Source organism: Poecilia reticulata, linkage group LG7 (genome assembly GCF_000633615.1).
Source record: "Poecilia reticulata strain Guanapo linkage group LG7, Guppy_female_1.0+MT, whole genome shotgun sequence".
NCBI classification, from domain to species: Eukaryota; Metazoa; Chordata; class Actinopteri; order Cyprinodontiformes; family Poeciliidae; genus Poecilia; species Poecilia reticulata.
Genome location: NC_024337.1, coordinates 10,790,611 through 10,813,639, shown reverse-complemented (window position 1 = coordinate 10,813,639; position 23,029 = coordinate 10,790,611). Strand labels below are relative to the sequence as shown.

The window sequence follows — 23,029 nt, the reverse complement described above, 5'->3', positions numbered from 1 at the left end:
AAATCAGGGGACAAATCCACAAGGTCTTCGACAGCACGGCGATTCTTTTTCTTAACAAGAAAGAAATAGCTTGTCACTCTGTGCTCCTCCACTACAAAGGGGAAGGCTTTACATGTGATCTTTCTGCAAGAGAGCCTCTGGTTTGCGGCAGGCTGGAAAACCTGAAGTGGACTCCTGTTGGGCGCAGCGCTCATTTCGGCTCGTTTCTGCCCCATCTAAATCAGCAGGCGCATGATCTTTTCCCACCAGAGAAAACACAGACAACTGTCTGCTAACAACAAATCAATAAAAGCTGCCTCTTTAACAGGAACCTACGCCGCTCCTTTAAATGGATTTACAGCTTAGGGTGAGCATACACGGAGGTAAAACGAGCTGCAAGCCTGAGAGGGGAGGAAAAGCAGGCAAGCCTGACAATTTGAGAGGAAAAAGCTCCTGGACATGATGGAAGGGAAAATGAGTGGGAAGTAAAACCAGACACGGAGCCTCTAATGAAGTTCACTTTCCAGCACAGTGAGTTATGTAACCGCAGATTGTTTACATATCCAGCTTTGGTGTGGAACAAAGGCCAAATTAACTGAAGTAAAAACAGCCAGCTGCAAAACACAAGTTTCCCAGGGGGGTGAAAATACAGACATGCACAGGAGAAGAGCTCAGCGTAACCAGGAGGGGCAAAACACTTGCATTTGAAGTCAGATATTAACACAAACAACACGCTCTCAGTTTTAGGGTGTAACTAAATTACTACTCAACAAAAACTACAGCAGTCTAAACAATCAAATGTTAAAAGGACTGATTAGAAACAACACGTGTTCTGCTGACATCTAAAACAAAAAAGGCCTGTCACATCAGTCTCTTGGGACATCAGATAATTTCCATGCATCAACCTAATGTTGATCAGCCAGTAGATGGAGCAATCTGTAACAAACCGTCTCCAGCCACTTAAGAGGTCAAGTGCAGATTACCATTTGGATCGTCACTAACTTCACTACTATCCAGAGGATCAATATTAAAGAACTCATAATATTAAGCCTAAAAAATGCAAACACTCGCTTTGTAAAAACATGTTGTGAGATTAAAATGCCACAGCATTTCTGACCACACTCTCTTGCAAATTTGTATCTACAATTAAAATAGAAAGTAGTTCTTACATTTCCCCTTACTGCTGATAGACAGAGCTATTGAATTTATAATGAAAAAAAAAAAAAAAATCAGGCTGAGTGAAAACACTAAACACAAATTAAAAGGTTTTTAACACTTAAGTAATTTGTTTTGGGACTACATAAAAAATATTAATGAACCGATCGACTGCAAGTCTGTGAGGAATACCTCAACAAGCTAACTGTTAGCCACCAGCGATGCCAAAGTCAGCATCTGTTTCCCAAAGCTAATGAACTATTTCACTGTTTCCTAATAGGCCTAGACCGCACTTAATCATCTCTATGTGAAAATCAACTGTGACTGGCTAAGACCAGCGAGTGATGAATAAGTTAGCATTTGATTCATAGCTTATTATCCATTGTAAACTAAAGGGTTAAATTCACTGTTTTCAAGTGAGCACAGGAAACCTTTGATCCTATTAGGGCGTTTTAAAGTGAATTATGTCATAATGAGGCAGCGGTTAAGACTGATGTTGACCAGCTGCTGAGTTCCTCAGAGGATGGAGGATCTGAATTTGGACACAGCTGATGTCAACGCAAACACATAAACTATGACTGGCTAAGAGCTAGCCACTACTGATGCCAACATTAGCATCTGCTTACTAGCTTTCTATTGGTGATAAAATACAATGCCATTTCACATACCTTACACTAGATAGTAACTATCTGTATATCAAAATGTGAAATACTTACAGTGATCAAACACTGAGAGTATTGCTTATAGGGTTTCTGTTGCTGCTAACAATGCCAACACCGACATCTCCTTGAAAAATTCTTATTTATTTGGTTTAATTGCTTATGTGCAACTTAAAACCTAAACTGTGCATAAAATTACATACCAAGAATACTATACATTACTAAATGTTAGTCACTAACCACACTGAAGGTATCTATTTTGTCACTTCCTTCCAGTACTTAAATAAAGGGCTTCTGCTTTTATTTAGTCTACTTTGCAATTCATCATCTCTACTTCATAACCTAAAATACTTCACTGTTTAAGCCCTGAGAATACACTGACTGGTTTTAGTTAAAATATGAAATTTCACACCTAATTTATAGCCTTTCATCAATGATAAAATAAGGGATTACTTTACTATTTCTTTAAGGAGTCTAAATTGCAAATTATCATCTGTAGCTAAAAATCTAAACCAGTGATAGCGAGAGTGCCTCGACTACTGAACCACTAGTTACTAACCAGCACCTGGTTTATAGCTTCTGACAAACCCAAATAGAAAGAGCTGTTTGAGATATATTTTTAATAAGCCGAGACTGCATTTGATTATTTCTATGCCAACATTTAGTTTGGTTTGAAAAATAACGAACTGCATTTGTAGATACTACAAACAGAGGTTTTTTTTTTGTTGTTTTTTTTTACAAAAAAACAAACAAGTGGTTCTAATACGTTTCTGACATTTGAGCCTAAAAATCAGACAAGAATGAAAAATGCAATATTTGGACTAATTAAACTGTAACTACAGTGGCAGATTTACACCAAATTTACCAAATGAAAAAAACAACAACAGGGCAATAGTTCATTGTTTAATATATTAAGTCAAAGAGCTACTTCTGACTCCAAACTGCAGGTTATAAACACCTGATCTAGCCAACAAAGACTGTGACTTTATCTTAAAATGGCTGAAGCATAAAGTGGATCACAGTAAAACCATGACTGTAAAAAATTAATTGTTCCAAGGGGCCAAATAGTTACAATTTAAGAGACCATAAGACTTTGATTTAGCATCATTTCTGCAGTACAGGGAACAGGACCAGTTCTGCGGGGGCCCCTGGCCCCTGTCATCCCCGTCTAGAACCGCCAATGCTACAAATATTACAAAGCCTCGGAAAAACAGTTGTGGTATGTGGAACCTTAACTCGATTTGCAAAAACAAAAGGTGTGTGTTGTAAAATTTTTTAAAAGATATTGCTAAAATCTCACATCTTGTTACATTCTAGTTAATCCGATTTGGTGTTAAGCGAAACATTCAGGTCATGAGTCGAGACGACACACAAAACCTTAAAATATTGTTAGATCTTTTTTTTTTTTTTGTTGTTGCAAGGATTAATGCAAAATCCTTGCAAAATTTTGCAAACAAAATCCTTGTGTAGCCAACCTCACTGGCTACACAAGCCAGTGAAGCTTTTCTACTGAAAATCAATTAGACCTGCTCGTGTAGTCTGACCTAATCAGGTCATCTTAATTATGTCCCATAACTATACTTTTTACCCAGTCAAACCAATCATATCTTAATAGCTGGGCTTCGTGCATGCTTCCCCCCTCCCGCCTCCCTTCAGTTTTCTTTTTCTTGCTGGCTCCCTCCCTCCTCTCTACATGTCGGCTTCAGTTTAAGGCTCCATTTCAGCTGCCTAGGCTCACTGCTCTCCAGCCCAGCTAATAAATCATCCGCCAATCTGCTCCCTGAATCGTTCTGCCCCTGCTCCGACTGCTCCAGCCCTCGGTTGCTAGGGAACAAAGGCAGAGGAGGGGCTATGAGAGACGGAGAATCGAGGGTGGGAGGCGAGGGGGTTTTAGCTGGGTGGAAGTGCTACCAAATGGCCATCCGCTGAGCAGAAACAACAGGCTTCTCTCTCTGAGCGTGTTCCAGAGAGCTGGCGCTTTTTACCCTCCCCGAGTTTCCCCTCCGAGCCGAACAGTGCACCATTGTGAGGCTTGAGAGGAGACGTATGAAAGGAGGACGAGAAGCAGAAAAAAAAAAAAAAAAGGGAATATTTCAATGGCCCATTGTGTAAGCGTACGTCCTGCTCGAAGGCCGATTGTTCGGAGTTGTAAAACTGGTTAAGATAATGTAGACACAGGCACACAGATGGTATCGTGATGACAAACAGAGGGCAGGCTCACACATGGAACATAATTCTCACTAAATGTCATTCCCCGAAAACAGTGACGCAGGGCCGTCGGACGAAAAACAAAGCTACATTCACTCAATATGGAGTCATTATACTTGACTTGTTGTTAAAAGATGACCTTTACAGAGCCTGCTGTGCGCAAACTCAAAGGGCTGACACTCAGTAAAAGAGCCAAAAATAAAGAGAGAGAGAAAAAAAAAACCCAAACACTTTCTTCCATCAAGCGTCAAGCTTGTAGTAAGATTAGCCACGGTGTAAAAGGGAGGAAATCACAACACGTTTGGATAGGAATAACCACACTGACAGACACTTTACTACCCACATCCTCTTTGCATAGACACACAAAAAGATCTATGTTTAGATCTGTAAAAAGCCGTGCAGATGTTTAGGGAGGCATGGCCTTTTAGTGCGAATCTAAAAGAAAGATGGCTCTCTGTAGACCCGAGCTTCGTCCAGCAGGCCAAGTGTAAACGGTTTATATTTACCCCATAACAAATGTGGCAGCCCTCACAACACGACCTTTGGAAAGTGAAGTAACAACCTCTGCTTTTCTCTAGCATGAACTGACACAAAAGGTGACAGGAAATTCCAGTACACACCCATCCTGCCCGCTACATGGTTACAAAAAAAAAAAAAAACTTTGTTGGCCCTGTACTGTGAATGAGATACCATACACTGATCCAAACAGAGATGCTGGACAGGTTTTTTTTTTTTTTTTTTTTGCTGTGTTTTTGCGTCTCTGATTGTGAATGCTCGTTTTCTACCACTGGGGGCCTGCTGGTCCATCCTCTCTGTTGTCTTTTTTCCTTCTTTTTTTTTTAATACCCTCCCTCTTCCCTCCACCTCAGCACCTCAGTGCAGTCATCCATCAGCCACGGACACAGCCGGAGATAAGCCGCGGCACAGTGCAGCTGGCTGAGAAATAGACCTCCCGCCCTGCAGCAGTCATAGATCAACCCATGTCTCCGACGTGGCGGCACACAGCGAGACTGCGGCTGCTGCTGCTTGCTTCTGATTGTTTGTATGGCACCTCCTGTTGGCCGATGCAAGGTTAGCACCGCTTGGTAACAAGTGCTAGAGACGGCTGCCACAGGTGACGAGCCATCGTGTTGGTTTCCAGGAGCAAAAAGATCGGGATTGAAAATACTTTGTGTCTGGCAGACAGTGTTACTGTCAAGTTTTGATCACAAATTTCAGTGGGATTTAAGAACAATAGAGAGAGAGAGTGGGATGAATGTTTTGAAAAAAAAATAATATAAAGACAAATCATTTGTATTCAGCTTCCCCGAATCAACTTACAGAACTCTGTTCAGCTATAGTTACAGCTGCAAGTGTTTTGGGATGCGTTTTTACCAGTTTAGCACAAAACGGTTCTTATAAATAGCTTCTACACAAATATTCCCACAGCATGATGCTGTTACCACCATCATTAAAGTTTTTATAAATCACAAAATAAATATCAGCAGAACTGGATTTTCTGCTTTATGTGATGCTCGCACTCTAATATGGGCTGAGGCTAGCCATAAACTGGAACTGAAATGGATTTCATTACAGTTTTTTTCCTTTTAAAGACTAAAAACAAAATCAGAAGTTGTGCAGAGCGACATGGCAGCCAGCTGTGGTTTCACGCATAGCAAGCACAGATGAGCAGGCAGAACTTTGTTTGGAGGTAAAACATCGTTTCCTTTTTGCAACATCGCTGCAAGAATATAATGGCAACATATAACCAGAGACAACCTGTTTGCCTTTTATTTAATGTGCCCTCTGTTCCTGGGTTGGACTTGTTGGGTTCTGTAGATGAACCCAGACTATAATAAATAGGACAAGGTCTGAGGTGACGTCTTAAAAACAGACGATTGGCTTCATGTCTGACCGTCAGAAACAGCTTCCATCCAACCACAACAGATTACATTGTCTGCTCTTTTGCTGTGGCTAAATAAAACGGCACTCTGGCTTTAGCAGCCCACTGCAGAAACGTAACAGGGAGGGTTAGGCTACACACTTGATGTTTCTGATGAATTATTCATAGTTTTTATACGTTATCTATTTTATAATGCATGAGAGTTTTGTCTGGCGTAATCTACAAGTCGTCGCCGAACCCGCGGAAAGGCAACGTGACGGGTTTCCAGCTCGTCAAAAGGTGCTCCAGTAACATCAGAGCGACAAACTGCTGAGGGAACGACTGTCTCAAATGTTTCCTTCCCAAGTAGGAGACCAGTAAAGTGCTTTCCAGTGGTGTTTGTTTCTGCAGCGCGGTCTGAAAAGGCCTTTTAAATGAGCTATCTTTATGTGTTTGGTGAGATTAAATACATTAACAGTGCATTCAGAGATTAGACCAGGTTTAAACACTACACTTCCGGAGAGGGAAACTCGCAGACGTAGCTTAGGAGAAAGAAAAGACGTATGAGGGTGACAAGAGACCCTGCAGACAGGCTGATTCTGTCATTTCAGCGGCCCCGCTGTCACTTTTATTCACATCTGAAACCATCGGATGGGGTGAAAAAGCGCAGGTAGAAATAATTACGCCAGTCCTGGAGGAGAGACAGGAAGGGGGGATAGGAGCAGAGGAGAGGCAGAGCGAGGGTTGATAAATAAATGAAGAGCAGCAGGGCTTGGCTTCTGTCGGTGCGTCAAGGTTGGGGCTACATTTACACCTGTCCTTCAAGGCTCCGGCACTGAAAAGGCTTGAGTGGTGATCAGATCACTGCGAGCCTCAGTCCTCGACGGGTCGGTGTCGAGATGCTGCCTCCGCAGGAGCGCCAACAGCAGGCCGACTGCCTCCAGAAACAGACACAAACGCACCCGGGCCCTGAACGGGATCCAAAATACACTGGACACACTGACGACTCCTCGGCTGCCCTTATGTAACGGAGCAGACACACGAATACGTAAACAAGAATTAATGGACGAGTCTCGACATGCGTGATTCGACATGTATCCACACAGAAATGGAGCGTTATTATTCCAGTGCGTCTCTGTTTGATCTTTTAGTAGGGGGGGGGGGAAGTTCCCTGGCTTACTTCCACTGAATAATTAACAGAAAGTGGAAAAAAAGTTCAACGCATTTTAAATTGGATCAGGATTTTTTTTTTCTTACAGGCAGCTTTGTAAAGATTATTACAGTACCATGATTATTATAAGAATCTCTATTATAAGATGTGCAAAAAGAGGCAATGATGCCAAGCAGTACTCCAAGCAGATCCCCCTGGAAATGCAGGTTTCCACCGTCCTGCTGTCAACAAAATGCTAAACTTTCTGAGTTTAGCATTTTTTATAAAAGCTAACCTCAGAAAGTGCAATAGTTGTATCTGACTAAAACCTATGGTTTTGGTAAACATCTTAGTGGCAAATTGAAAACTCCATCCTAGGGGTGCACTGATTGCAGTTTTCTGGCCGATCACCGATCTTTAAAAAGCTTGACCTGCCAATTCCTTTTTTTTTTTTTTTTTTTTTTTTTTTTACAGCCGACACTCAGGTGTTAAGAGGTCACGATACACCTTCAATGTTCCAATCTTAATTAAAAAAACAAACATTGAATAATACCACAATACTACAAACTTATTTTAGCTGCACAAGCTAATGCTCTCAAATACAATTGAGAAATTTAAACTTGATCCGTCAGTCAAGTCCTATGTCACGGAAGAGCAAACAAGGACAGTGGCTGATCATCAGACCTTTGCAGCAGGTAAATAAAATCTGTGGATAAGATTGCATCGACCAATCACACAAAATTAAAGAAATCAGGGCCAACCAATCAGTCGGCTGATTGGTCTGCGCAACGCTGTTACATCCGTTTATGTATGTGACAGTAGGACAAATAAGACTTTTTACCATGCTGTTTTTTTCTTCTTCTCATGTTATAAATATAGACACATCTGCCTCATGTGAATGGCTTGTTCCCCTGTCTTTCCCATGTTGAATAGAGGCTAAGACCTCTTGCTCAGATCACCTTCATGCAGCTTTTAAAGCCCGGTGTCAGCAAGGAAAGAAATACAGGTAACCTCAAAAGTAACACGCAAAAGAAGAGCAGAGGTGATTTAATGTTGTCAAAGAGCTCCTGCTTAACTAAAATGTACCAGTCATGGGTGATTGAGACGTGCGTACTCATTAGCAGTATTTGTGAGCAGGCGAGGGAAAACAAAAATGCAACAAGAGAACATCTGAATTCAACAAAAACACACCAAAGTGGAAAATGAACAAACTGCCTGAAAGACGAATAAACTCAGAGACCAAGCCGTCTGAGATCTACAGTCAGATCAGGCAGCGGTGTTATCTTTAAAAAGCAGTGGGTATACAAACACGCAGCCCAGTGTGTCAAAACGCATGAAAGCCATAGCCGCAGTGCTCATTCGGTTTGACATGCTGTAATTCAGAGCTTTCATTTCCCTCCTTCCCACCCGTGAAGTGGTGTTTGATCAGCCATTTTCTGATTCCAGCCCTCCGGCAGCTGCGGTGAAACTCACTTCTAAATACAAATGGAGGCTAACATTACCAGCCCCCAATCTTTTCCCTTTCCAGACTTCCGTGCAAAAAGATTTATTTTGTGGGTGATAAACAGGACGCAGCTGCTCTTAAGCCGCGGAGGAGCTGGAAAACTAAAGAGTGTTTTTTGCTGAAGCCGCGTGAGGCCGGGCCAAGAGCTCCGTTACCTCTCAACAGCTCCCTCTAAAGACAAACACTGCACTGACCTGAAGATGCTATTAGTGGATAGATCAAGGAAACCGTGGCATTTGATGAATCTGCATAAAAAATAAAATAAAATAAAAAATACAAAAACAACTTCTCTTACCACTTCATCCTCAGACCAGCACTTCTCTATCAGTTTAGGTACCGGCTTCTTCACCAGACGCTGCAGAGCCTTGCCTGCATCGTAGCTGCTCTCATGAAGCTGAAAATAAACACCACAAAGAAAAAAAAGCATACAATTATATCAACAAGGCAACAAAATGCACAAAAATAAAGAAAAATGCTTTTATACTTTGTCACATTACAATTAATGTTTCAAATAGTGCATAATTGAAGTGGAAGCAAAAGGGTGCGTTGATGTCTTAACTAAATCTGGAAACGGTCAGCCTCTGAGTTTAAACTTTGTAGAACCAGACGGATATTGTTACCCTTTCTTCTTCACATAACAGGTCAGAATGGATGGAGTCTTTCTGCAAACATTTTAATGTTAGGTAGTCCCTCTCGACTGGTTTAGCGTCTAGACTTTGACTAGGCTATTTTAGCACAAAATATGCTGTTTTGCACGTAGAACAAAAAGTTCAATTCTGGTTTTATTTGATCAAAACATCCTTTGCATCTCCTACATGGCTTGAGGCAAAATGCAAACAGGACTTGAAGGTTGTCTTCCTATAGTGAGCTGTGAATCTCTGCAGCTCCCCCAGAGTTTCCATGAGCCTCACAGCTGTTTCTCTATGTGACCTGTGAGTTTAGATGTCTTGGTTTGCAGCAGGGCTTTATGACATGCTCAACGTTTGAGGAATGTTTTTATAGACTAACTTTCTTCCTGACCGGTCTACTGTGTTTTTTTTTATGTCCATTTTTCCACTAATATTCTCCAACAGCTGGATTCATACTGGGATTAAAATAAACAGAGGTGAGTATTAGGGTGAAGGAGAACAGATTACAAATGTGCGCAATACTTTTCAGAGTTTTATTTGTAAAAAAAAAAAAAGGAAAAAAAAGTGTGTATCGTGTTTCTTCCACTTCACAAGCATTCGCTACTTTGTTAGTCACGGAAACCTGGCTAATAGATGGTAATTGCAGGGCTCTAAAATGTGTCAAGGTTCCAGGAAACCTGCAGATGGATATTTGAGCTGTAACCAAATCACATGCGAACTTGATATGCAAGATAAGAAAAAAACAAAAAAAATATTCCACATCTAGGTGTGACTGGACTTGTCAGTACAAATCCTCCAGCATCAGAGGAAATGCCTGCCAAGACCTGAAAACCAGTCTGGGGATGAGGAGCAACAGTGAAAAGAGGCGATAGCTGTGGAGCTTTAAGCACTCTGTCACATTCAATTGGGTGAAACAGGCAGCGCCGGTGCTCTCCCTCTGAGAACAAACAAGCATTACTCATTGGAATTGCAAATGGAGCAGAAGGTCAAGAGACAATGACCTGTTCGCTATGCTAATTTTCTAGTTTATAGAGTCGGCATATAAATCCCCTGTTTATGATGATTCTAATCTCTTTGTTGTGCTTGATTCCTCTGCATTCATTGTCAACGTGACGGACAAATCTCTCATTATGTGCAATGTATTGTTAGGCTCTGAGGTTGGGTTCACAGACAGGAAAACGGGGAGAGTTTCCGCCGCCTCAGAGGTCTTGTCACTGCAGTGATACAACTAACTAAAACTGCAAAAACACTTTTAGCAACTATGGGATCTTTATTGTGCAACCATTTAGTTGCTGCTGCATGACGACTTACAGTGTTAAGTGCGTTTAAGGTAGTGTCATCTCGAGAGGCGGCTAGGCAGCCATCTTCTGTCGATCCTCCATCACACATCCCTGCAAAGGCAGCCATGCTTCTGCAGACAGACAAACAATACATAGTTTTAACATTAAAAAAGCAAAAAAATAATTATATATATATAAAAATACACAATTCTTTAACATGTCTGGCCTTCAACTTTGAATTTCACTCATCATAGTGAAAAACAAATAAGTATAGTGACCTTAATTGTGACCAATCCACACAGATCGAAAATGAACAACCAAATAAATGTACCGTCTGGGTTAAACTAGAAAACCATTTACTTTTTTCAGGTTTTTAAAATCATTCTGTTCAGCTTTTAAGTCAATAAAATTGTTACAAAAAAGCTTTTTACAAACAGGATGATTTGCTTTTTTCCCCCACAATGAAATGGAAACATAGAGCTAGAGGCGCACAATATATTGATACTAATCAATAGATATTAATCATTTTTCAACATATTGGCATTGGCCCGATGAATAAAACTAGGCCAGTATTAACAACCCATGTTTATTTTCATCTTGTTGCCGTTTGTTTCTGGAGGTTGGTCATGTGATGGTGATGCAGCAAAGTATTGTGGGGAATGTGTGGTTGTTCTTTTTCAAGGTGCTGAAATGGTAATATACCACTGGTAAATATTGATGTTAATATCGGATTGCGATATTTTCATATCGGTGTATCCTTACATAAAGAAATATATATGTGTGAGTTCATAACTGGCAATTATATAAGCTAGAGTTAAACAACAATATGTACAATATGTACAACACTGTAAACCAACATTATTAGTAGAGTACATTCCATGCATGATGATAGCACAAGGTGCCTCAAAATAGACCGGAAGTAATCAAAATAAACATGACATTACAGGTAGTGTTGGTTCATAATAATCTTCCTGCCTTCGATGACATTATCTGATATAGATGCTGAAGTTTAGGAAGAGTGAAGGTTAAATCATGAAGATGAGAAAGAAGTGTTATAAATGCCCGTTAGATGCAATTGTCAGAACTGAAATACCATTAGTGAATGCTTCCCTAGTATTATGATGACTTGCTGAACTGAATAAAAAAATTAAAGTAGTAAGTGACATCTTCACAACTTTGTCTTGAGGGTGGCAGACTGACTATACTGCAGTTCAACACCAGAAACACGTGAAGCTACATCGCCCCCATGATGACGTACTAATGAACTCCAACATCAATAAGTAGTTTTACAATGTCAATTATGAACTATGAGAAATCACAGATGTTGCACTTTCACGGATATTTAAGTCAGGCAGACATGTTGTAACATAAAATTATGCAAATGCTCTCAGATGTCAGCTTTGCAATGGCAGGATGACGTGGAATGACACTTTTAATCCTTCTTTAAAACCCCGCAGCGGATGTCTTTAGTGAGCTAAACGTAGAAGCTTAGATGCTCCAGACTTGTGCATTAGAGTGGATTTCTGCTTCTGCGGGCTCACCTTGCAGCTCTGAGGTACATAAGAAGGTCACAGTCGTTGACCCCTGGCATCCAGACCAGCTCCTCATTCTCGGTCACGGCCTGGCCACCAGGGGAGGGGAAAGGCTGCAGCTCTGGGAGCTTGGCCTAATTAGGTCCACAGAGAAGGAGAGACAGATGGTATCACACTACAAATAGCACACACAGGCTTGGAAAAGAAAAAAAAAAAGAAAAAGAAATATCAGTTTACAACCCGTTGTCCTCAACTTTTCACTTTGAGCCTGAGTGGTGGCAGTGGGGACGAGTTAGAGTCACAACGATTCACCATCACAACAGAGAAAGTCATTACCGAAAGACAACAAACAACTCTGAACTTCTGTTGTTTAAACAAAGATGCGAGTTTGCATAAATCCTCCAAATGAGGCAGTGGTGTTAAAAACTTGCTGATATTTCAAAGGGGATATTTAACACATTGTTTTTTTTGGACATGAAAACACCGGCTTCATCGAAGCACTTTACGCTTTTTGAAACTATGGAAACAAAACGAAATTAATTTTTAGTTCCTGTCTACAGCATTTTAATCAGGACAAAATTAATGAAGACGTAATTAATGAATGAGGCGTTTGGAAATTAATCTACAGAATAATCTTTTTTACAATGCTTCTGTAATTGAACTTATATTGACATGTATGTATAAAACTAAATTGCAACTACACAGCAACAGTTCCTAAAAATACTGTTTATCAACAAGCTCTAATATCCTTATTGGTAAACATCCGGCAACAAATGGTTTGAGTAAAAGAAACAGCCACTCTCATGTCAATCATGGCATCAATACAAAAATATTTAACATTGTCAAACTGTTTTTCCTTGAAAGACCAGAAACTAGTCTTCTTGTTGCTAAAATTGTATTTTTCTCATTGCGGTTATAATGATGTTACCAATGTTACTTATTTATTGTGATGATTTTGATCAACTTTAGCAAAAGTTCAGAATAGTGGCAATTTTCCCAATGATTGTTAGAATATTATAACCTTTTGCTGTTCTGAGTTTTATAGAATAACAAAAGCATATCATGCTGGTTAACTGACAGGTCCATTTACTCCTGGATGGAGAAACAGACATGCCCGTCTTAAAATAATATTAGCTTAACAACAGAAAAGGAAGAGACTGTTCGAGCTTTGGCACAAATACTTAAGCAAGGTAAAAGTGTGCCTGTCTGTTTTCAGGCAGCTGACTGGAAGTGAGCAGCAACAGGTGGGGGTCACACCGAAATGCTCTATAGGGCCAGAAAATCTCCACCAACAAATTAAAAGTACTTTAAATGATAGTACAGCACAATGGAGAGTTTGATATGTCCTGATACTCATAACTGGCCCAAGCGTGATTTCAATTTTTTACTGGGTGACGTTTACAAAGAGGTGAAATAAAGAAGGTCTTACAGCACTATGAGATACCTGTACATTTAATTAATAAAAATAAATTAGAAAAATTAATTTATTTTCAACCCATTACCTAAAAATTATACAATAATTATTATGGGACCATTACATTTATAAAATTAGGGTCTCATGGATAAATTGAGACTCCACTTTCCAGTGTTCAGTCCTTTACCTTCATTTCATAATCTAAAAAAATAAAGTTACCATGAAAGGTAGAAAGGAAGGAAGGACGAAGGGATTAAAGGATAAGGGAAGAAATAAGGAAGTGGGGAAGAAAACAGGAGAAAAGGAGGACAGAAGAAAGGATGCAAGGAAGAACTTAAAACAAAGAGAAGGGGATAAAGGACAGACCTTAGAAGGAAAGACAAAAGAAAGGACACAAACTGTAGACAGAAAGATAGAGAATAAAGTAAAATTAATTAATATTTTTGAGATCAAACTCCAAACTTTTTCCAGACTGAGAAGGAAACCCTGTGAGAATCTTTCTACTACAGAAGAGTTTTGCAGAGAGGACAGAGCTGTTTTGCTCTTAACTAGTAAATGTTGCCAGTTTGTTACACATCCTCCGAAAAGGTAAAAAAAAAACAACAAAAAAAAAACAACCAACACATTCAATTTGGATCTGAATTTTCCACATGAATGATAAGAGTGGTCTACTCTCAGCGTGATAACTGTGCAGTGAGCGGCAGCATCTCATCTCCATGCTGATGTGTGCTGTGCAACGACTTACCTGGTGACTCGGTCCCACTCGGATTTCCCCCTGTGTGCTGTTCAGTCGCCTGGGAAGACACAAGCGGAGGAGATTGAAACTAAATATTTATCCACTGACATTTATGTCACATGAAAAGTTTTGCTAATTAAATAAGGCTGGCACAACCCAACAAAAAACAAAAAAAACAAAACAGAGGTAGAAATTATAAATACCTAAAGCTAAAGGGGAGGATAAAAAGTAGTAATGTGAATTCATGACAAGGAGGAAGATTGCAGCAAAGAAGATAAAGATAAGTGTGTCCAAAGTGCAACAAGTACACAGTGTTTTATTCTGAGGAGCAAACACAGATTTCAGGAGAATATTCTCGACTCTGCTGCTCAGAGAAAATGTGCAGGCCTCGTATTATGGATGCAGCAATAAAAAAAAATAAAAAAAGCAGCAGGAGGAGGAGGGGAGGATGTGGAGTAGCTGGCTGTGGATGTGCAGAGCGAGGAGCCTCTGGAAGCGGCTGCTGGTACAAACGCTGGTAGCCATAGAAACTGCTGTTTAATAATAGTGTTCGGATTCTCCAGCTGCAGTGGATTAAAGAAAATGACAAGATGTTCCTTTTGAAAAGCCGTTCCCCCCCCCTGTTGCCAAGGCAACGGCTCTGATTTTCATACAAGCGAATGCGAGGCGGCCCAGAATCTGTCAGCGTGATTTGCACCCGGAGAAGCTTGCACTCCATCACCCGGACCTGGAGGAAACTCCAGAGGCCGAAACCCTCTGGTTCTCTTTACGATCCTCGCATCCACACAAAACCCTGTGGTACTCGGGGCTCGTTCCCCCCCCCCCCCTTCCCGACACGTCTCCTCCTACATGGTTTCTGTGTCAGGACCGGGTGATTAAAGGTGTAATGTGAGCTACGGCTGACAGGGCTGCTGGCACAGACGTAGATACAAGCGCAGCCACAAAAAAACACCAATACGTTCAGCTGCAGTGAGTGACCCTCGCCTTAACAGTGCACCGCTCCAGAGAATGTAGCAACGATCCGTTTTATTTTACAAGAAACATTAGCAGCAGTTATGAAAAACCAAATGTAATGCAATGAAATGAGAAGCATTAAAAAAAAAAAAAAAAAAAAAAAAGGATGAACGCTGCAGATAAAACTACCAGAGGTGCACTAATTATTCGATACGAGATCGGTAACCTTGGTCGCCTCTCATCGCTGATCGATTGGTCAAAACAAATCATTTTATTTTCCTATGTATTAAATCCATTAAGTCAAAAAAACTCCCACCTTTGTTTCCTCTATAAAAACCAACCTACAGGAAGAACTTTAATTTTTAGTGAAACTTCGATAAAGGATAAGCATATATGCTTTGATGCACAAATTGGGCTAATCTGTTCACGTTTTGCAAGATTCAAAACAGTTGACCTTAGAAAAAGAATAAAAACATCTAAACTGGTCAGCATCAGAATCTGTTGATCACCACTTAAAGTAAACCAAAAATATGCATCAGAATGAAAAGCCTGATTGGTGCATCTCTCTTTATTTTCAAACATTCAGCGCTGATGACGCAGAAAACCATCAGGGATGCACTAATCAGGTTTTTCTCTGGTTGACAGACGTTTTTTTAATTTTCTGTGAATTAATGACCCTCCAAATTAGACTCAGAATATTTTTTTAAACTCTCACTAGTCTGAAAGACAAATAGTGTTATTGGGGTATTTTACACTTATTTATTGTATAAGTGTTGCTTTTCTTGGACTATGCCACATATCGTGTTTCTCTGACATCTGACCTAATTATTTTGACTTCTGTCAATTTTTATAACACATAAAATAGAAAACTGCAATTTATTTTGTAAAAATGATATATTTGAATCCATCAGAAAATAAAGAAATTACAAAATGACTCCTACTTATGCAACACAGCAAATGCTCCAGATCTTTAACTGGTTTAAAAAAAAAAAAAAAAAAAAAAAACAGCATTCATTAACAGCAAGCTTGATTAACTTATAAATTAAAATAGTGCCAGTTATTTATGTTTATGGATTGAATAAATCGAAATAAAATCAGTTTCCTAACAGTATTTAACCAGCTAGGGCCAAAAAAAGGGATGAAATTGTCTGATTCCCATCTGAATTTTTTAAAACACAGTTTGTGAGGATAAATGTGAAACCCGTTTGCTTGGACTTGTATAAGAGAACAATAGCCTGCAACATAAGCATTAAATTATATCTGTTTGGGGTTTCCAGAGTAAAAATATAAACTAAGCATACTCTAGACTAATACGGCCTGTGTTCTTGACAACCAAAGTTGTGCAAATGCGTTTTTGACGATGTGCAGTTGGACAGGTCAACAGTACATTTGGCAGGAAGTTGTAAGGATGACAAATGAGGATCTACGGTCCAGGATAAAAACAGTATGTCTGAGGAAAATTGTGCTTTAATGCTGCAGACTGCAGCAGTAAGATCTGAGGAGTTTCCTTAAAGATGGAGATGCACCTAATTATTTATTTGATCAGCAGATCAGATACAAAACAAATCCTCTCATAATCCTTTTGATGTACTAAAAGGAACAATTTTCAGCCAATCATATAAAGGTATGGGACGTATGCTATGAAATTTAATGGGGATAATGGTTAAATTCATTTCATTTTATGCTGCGTTCAAAACAAATACCTCTATCCAGAATGCAGCACATTTTCGTCTTTTATGCATTATAATGCTCAGGGCAAAAAAACAAAAAAAAAAACAAAAAAAAATCAGCAAAAGTAGAAACGTGATCGGTGCATCTCTAAACCGTAAAATAAGCAGTTTGATTAATGTAATACAGCTAGTGCTTTGTAAATGAATAAGACATATCAAATATATATTTATTGGGAAAGTTGTAATTAATTTTCTACACCAACTAATGGTGTTTATATACGTGTCACCCCAATAATCCCCTAAAAGCCTGTTGCCGAGTGAGGTAAACAATGTTAAACCTGTCCCTTTATTCCTCACAAGTTCTGCTTAAAGTCAGCATTAGCACACAATCTTGTCAAGTAATTATAAGCTTATTTATAAAACCCAAACAACGTGACAGTCGGGGCAACCTAGCGTGTGTGTAATCAAGGAAAACCCCTCCCACTCCATCAATTTCAGCCAATCAGAGCGCCAGACTTGTGGCACACTGACATAATTGCAGTCCAGTTAAGACAGACCAACTTCAAGGTATTAGTATTAGTAAGCAGAGTCGGCTGAGTTTTGACTGCTCCTCAGCGGCGCTTTAACACGCCATGTCAGCCGGGTAGTAAACAGGAGCTGCAAAATGGAGCCCGTCTCATTCCGTTGCAATAACCCAGCTGGGAGCACATTTATCGGCTTGGTTGTCGAGGCAAGCCCCGCTGCAAACACACCGCGCATTCATCGGGACGATACAGGACATGGATTTAAGGCTCAGCGGTGCATTTTCTCCGCTACTGGCAGCGCAGACGGAATGCAAAGCTGCGGCGACACTCTTTTCTTCTCCCCGACACAAACACGGCCGCTCCGACGCAATGACAGCGATGCGGGCAGCTCGCAAACATCCCGGCTCAAATCAGTCAGCCCCGTGAAAATATGACGAGCCGACCCTGACGCTGCAGCTATTACCCCGGCGGAGCGAAGAAGAGGAGCGCAGACCTACCTCCGGGGGCTGAACAGGTCGTCCATTTCTGACATGGAGCCCCGAGGCTGGGTGGTGACACGGTGTGTGTGTGTGCGCGCCGCTCGCCGGATTGAACTCCCCCCCTTCTCACACCTATTCCTAGGCGCTCAAAATGGAGAAGCACGCATTCGCCTGCCTGCCACGGAGAGGTGCTCACTGAGCTTGTGCTGTGACCTCAGCCTGCACGCACAGCGTCAAGAGCTCCACTCGCTCCTCCGTGGGCTCTACTGAGCATGTGCCGCGACCTCACACACACACACACACGCACACACACACACACACGGAGCCACATGCGGGATGTGGGATTCATCTCTGAGCCGTGATCATGCTGCAGACACCGCGCTCTGAATACCCAAGGAGGGGAGGGAAGAAGGATGAGGATGATGATGATGAGGGGGGTCTTTACAGTCACAGGCAACCCGGTGGCAATAACAAGGACTGCTGTCAGTGCATCATGAAAGATGCTCCCACCAGCACCAGCAGCAGACAGCTGCCAGCGGTTCTCCCATTGTGCACAAATACACCTCATCATCTAAAGTGAATTCCTTTACAGCCACATGACTTCTTCGCTGCTGTCTGAGTAGATACTGTACGGACACAACTATAAAGCCTCCAAATGCAGCACCTCAACACTGACTGTTCCAAAACACAGCTAAATTATAAAAAGAAATAATTATATATGCTAACATTTTTATGAGTTGCCCGAGCCAATAAAATAATGCTTACATGAAGAACATTTCCAGGATTAAAGAATGTCCAAACAGGATTTTGAGAAACTCATGAGCTGAATTGGTCACAACAGAGACTTCACAAGTTTGCCAAACAGACAACTACATTCAGAACGCCCACATTCTCACTAAAACTAGATAAATGGTTAAAGTCCCTAAGCACTCATTTCCTATAGCTGAAAGAATAGACTTTAAAATACTTTTGCTACTTCATAAATCACCAAATGAACTATGATTTGCACCAAAACACATTAAAAAACTGTTTTTGTATCATTCCAGACCACTCAGGCATTCTGGTTCTAAGTCTGCTCTGCATTTCTAGAACCAGAACCAAACATGGAGAAGCAGCATCTGCAATAATTTGGAACAAACTTCCAAAAAACTGGAAAACAGCCAAAACTATCTTTAAATCTAGGATCAAAATCCACCTGTTAAGAGTTTCCTTCAATTAATAAATAAGTAGAACATCACTAATTGTAATCCGTCTTCCTACTCACTGTACCTTGCCACTGCAATATGTTTTTGTTTTTAAATCAAGTAAAGAACTTTGAACTGCCCTGTTGCTGAAATGGACTTTACCAATACTCTTGCCTTGCCTTCAAACTATACAAAGATTATGCACAAAGAGGTGATAAAAAAATATTGGATACCTCATTATTAAATAATTGCTTTCTTAAAAAGTGCTCACATATCCACGTCCACTGTATTTTATCTTTGAGAAAGAAAATTATTTAAATTGAGGTAAAGAACAAAAAGGCAAAAGTTTAGGACAATTACGCTTACACTTCGTTTCTACTTAACATAACGGCACAGATTATTTTGTCCGTTTTTGTGATAAAATTGTTCCATACAACCGACCCAACCCTGCACCATTCCTGGGCCTCCTCTGGTTGTAGGTCCATAGTACCGTGGCGTCTACTACTGGCGTCATGCAACATAATCCATTGATTGGGAGTCCGAAAAATGAGACCAATTAATGCAGTGGTGCCCAAAGTCGGTCCTGGACGGCCAGCATCCTGCACATTTTAGTTCTCTCTCCCTGGTGGTGTTAACAACCTTTTCAGCATGAGAATGTTCCTCTTAGACCTTCTAACGAGCCATCATTGGATCCAGGTGCGTTAAACCAGGGAGAACTAAAACATGCAGGATGCCGGCCCTCCAGGACCAACTTTGGGCACCACTGAATTAATGCATTAGGCATTTGGGTTAACTACACCTGCCAAGAGAAAATCCAACTGGAGACGCTCTCCTGAATAAGCCAGACCATAAGATGGCATACTATCCTAAAGTATGCTAAATCTTATGATGTCTGCAGCGACATGCTCCATACCACTTTGTGGACATGTAATAAACTTGTTAGTTCTTCTGGTCAAATACTTCGGGCGAAACACTTCTCATCTCTGACGTCAACCTCAGAGAAGTTTGCTTCATTCCTTAACTTTAGCTGTGAGACATATGAGCGGTTTCTTCCATATTCAGCCCTTTTCAAGCCACCCACAGCATCTCAAGCAGATCGAGATTTAGGGCTTTGATTCACCTCAGGACTTTTCGTGTCATAATTCTCAGCCGGTCTCTCGGTGGATTTACTAGAACGTTTTGGGTCATTGTCATGTGGAAGGGTCCAGTTCCAGTTTAAATTCCAATTTATTTACCGATGGTCTCAGATTTTCCTCATGCACCATCTGATACACATCAGCTGCAAATTTAAAAGAGAGCAACACACGTAGAAAAAGCCTGGATTTTACCACTCGTGTCTGAAAAGGTTGGGCTGCTATTCAAACCACTCGGTAAATTTGATCTGCAGCTAGATGCCACATGTTTGGCAAAAGGACTGCACAATATATTAAGAATATTGTGCCATGGAAAAGTATCTGTTCCACTACCACTTACTTTTTATGATTCACTGAAATGTTTCAGATCAAACAAATTCTTAATGTCAGACAAAGACAATTACTGCGGGTGATTTTTTTTTGCCCACTCTTGAATTGTTGTCACACGGGAGGATTTTCGAGCCCTGAATGCCATGCTACAGTACCTCAATTGTGTTTAAGTCCAGGCTTTGACTAGACCACTCAAAACCTTTTTGTTTTCAAGGCTTTCAGAAATGGATTTGCTGGTGTGGTTTGGATTATCGTCCTGCTGCATAAACCAACTGCACCTGACCTTAAGGTTACAAACTGAGGGTCAATGATTCTCTTACAGATTTCTTTTTTTTAAAGCAGAATTCAGGGTTCAGTCAATTACAGTGGGACATTCAGGGCCCGAAGCAGCCCTAGATCTGTAGATTAATTTTCAAAAATGTTTATTTTACACCAAAGGTTTCTTGTTTTTTCCTCATCACACCACAGATTATTTTCCAAAAAGTCTTGGGAATCATTCACGTTTTATTTTCCCCTATTTTTCTTTTTGGCAAATGTGAGATGGACCTTTTAATCCAATGTTTTGTTTTTTTTTCCCCCATAAATCTCTCATGTGGAAGCAGATTTTTACCAGGTTGCTTTATGACATCCTGGATGAATTGCTAAAGAGCTTTCAGAGAGGCTTTGGGAGACTGAACTTGAATTCAACATTAAATGAGCTCCTTTTTCCAGTCTCACAGCAAGCAGCATTTTGGAAGTCGTTAGACTAATTTTTATATTTAAAAATATGACTACACTTTAAAAAGAGAAGAGAAAACAGAGGAAACACTTAAGACAATAAAATCCACAAAATTTATGTTTTCACCGCACGAAACCTGATGTAGGGAACGAATATGCAAAAAACAAAGATCCCAGCAATAAAAAAGACAATTCATCAGCATTTTATCTACTTTCATATTTTTTTCCCCTTTCCTTTTTTTTTTTTTGTGTATTTTCTTGCTGTAATGTGACACAATGCGCTTTGAAAACAGAAGAAAAAGATTAGTGATTAAAACCTGGTGCATAATTTAACTAATCTAATCAATGCCAAAACAATTTAGAAGCCACAGGGGTTTCCCCAGATCATTTCCCATAATTACACTGCATGTGGATCAGTCTTTGTTTACTGATAAGATTATCAACGTAATGAGCAGAGGGTATCATTGGAGTATGTAACCACAGACGAATAAAGCGGAGGGATGTAAAATAAAAATGACTTCTAATGCCCTGAATGTGTTGGAGATTAGTAGCAGAACGTTGAAACAGTTTGTCCAACAGTTTGTGCAACCTGCTTTTTTAGTAAATACTGGAAACATGAGCCACTCTCCTTTCATTTTAGCTTAAGTCCATCAACTACAAGCATATAAGAAGTTATTTACATAAATGGAAAACTAAAGACGTAGTTTAGTAAAAGCCTCAATGTTTAAAAACATATTTAAAACTTCATTTATGACATATTATTTTTATGTTAAACTAAATCTCATTGTTCTTGATTTACTTTCCCTTATCAATATTTTATAAAGAATTTCCAGTTTCTTTTTTATAAAAAAACATTTTAGCTTATAAATAGTATAAAATACCTCAGTTGGCCAAGCAGAACCATTGGATGATTGTGTATGAGAAAACTATTTGTGATAAAGTAAAAATAAACTCATTATGTTACATTTCTTTATTGTTTTGACATTTATTTTAAGAAGAAACATAAAACATTTAAGAAGGAAAACTTTCAGCTCATGTTGTCTTGATTTATTTGGGGGTTTTTTAAAGCCAGAGTAAAATCTACCCAGTGCCTTATAAAAGTCCTTATACCTCTTAAACATTTTATCACAACATTACCACAAACTTTAGCGTGGAATTAAACCAACACAAAGCGGCGCATACATCGAAAGTGGAAAGAAAAGCATAAGTGGTATTTAGAATGTTTTACAAATAAAAAAAAAAGTTAAAAAAGCGCTCTGTGCACATCTGGAGTCTTAAAGTCTTGTTCATTCCTCTTTGCAAAAATAACCCAAACTCAGTCGGCACAGACACGCAGCGACTTTTCCAGTTCAGCCACACATTTTCAACTGGATTTAGGTCTGAGCTTTGAGTGGCTCATTCTAACAAGAACATGCTTTGATCCACGGTGTTCTGTTCCAGTTATGGATCTATTTTTATTGTAGCCGCCGAAGGGTGAAAGTCTGCCTCAGTCTGAAGTCTTTTGTGGCCTCTAAGAGGTTTTTCTTCCAGGACCGCCGTGTAATTTAGCTACATCAATCTTCACTAAAACTCAGCAGCTTTTTCGTCTCTGTCCCTTCTGAAGAAAAAGCATTCCGCATAGCATGATGCAGCCACCACCATACGTCATTGTGAAAACAAGTGTGTTCAGAAAAAGGTGCAGTGTCGGTTTACAGTCACATGTTTTTACAGGTTGGCCAAAGAAGTTCAGTTCTGAACCAGAACGATTGTCGTGTCCCCTACACTGCAAACAGGACTTAATATTATTATCTTCCACCAAAGGGTTTCTTCTTACCATTTTTCCAAATTGATCAGATTTGTCAAAATCCTCCAGAGTTACAATTTCATAACCTTAACATGCTACTTTTTGTCCATCTGTTAAGCAAAATCCCATTAAAGAGCTTGAAAAGTTA

The 23,029-nt window shown here is 40.0% G+C and overlaps 1 protein-coding gene across 4 annotated transcripts in view; it reads right to left on the bottom strand.

Annotated features, from left to right (window-relative positions):
* rerea (arginine-glutamic acid dipeptide (RE) repeats a) overlaps window positions 1–23,029 on the bottom strand; it is a 180,900-nt gene that overhangs the window by 27,276 nt on the left and 130,595 nt on the right. For 2 of the 4 annotated variants that reach the window (XM_008413332.2, XM_008413330.2), the window contains exons 7-10: window positions 14,117–14,165; window positions 11,967–12,091; window positions 10,457–10,556; window positions 8,812–8,910 (exon numbers count right to left, since the gene is read on the bottom strand). In XM_008413332.2, coding sequence (XP_008411554.1) covers window positions 8,812–8,910; window positions 10,457–10,556; window positions 11,967–12,091; window positions 14,117–14,165 — 373 coding nt within the window. Of the gene's footprint in view, window positions 1–8,811; window positions 8,911–10,456; window positions 10,557–11,966; window positions 12,092–14,116; window positions 14,166–17,752; window positions 17,990–23,029 lie in introns of those variants that run through there. The other 2 variants (XM_008413335.2, XM_008413334.2) reach the window with 2 other exon arrangements.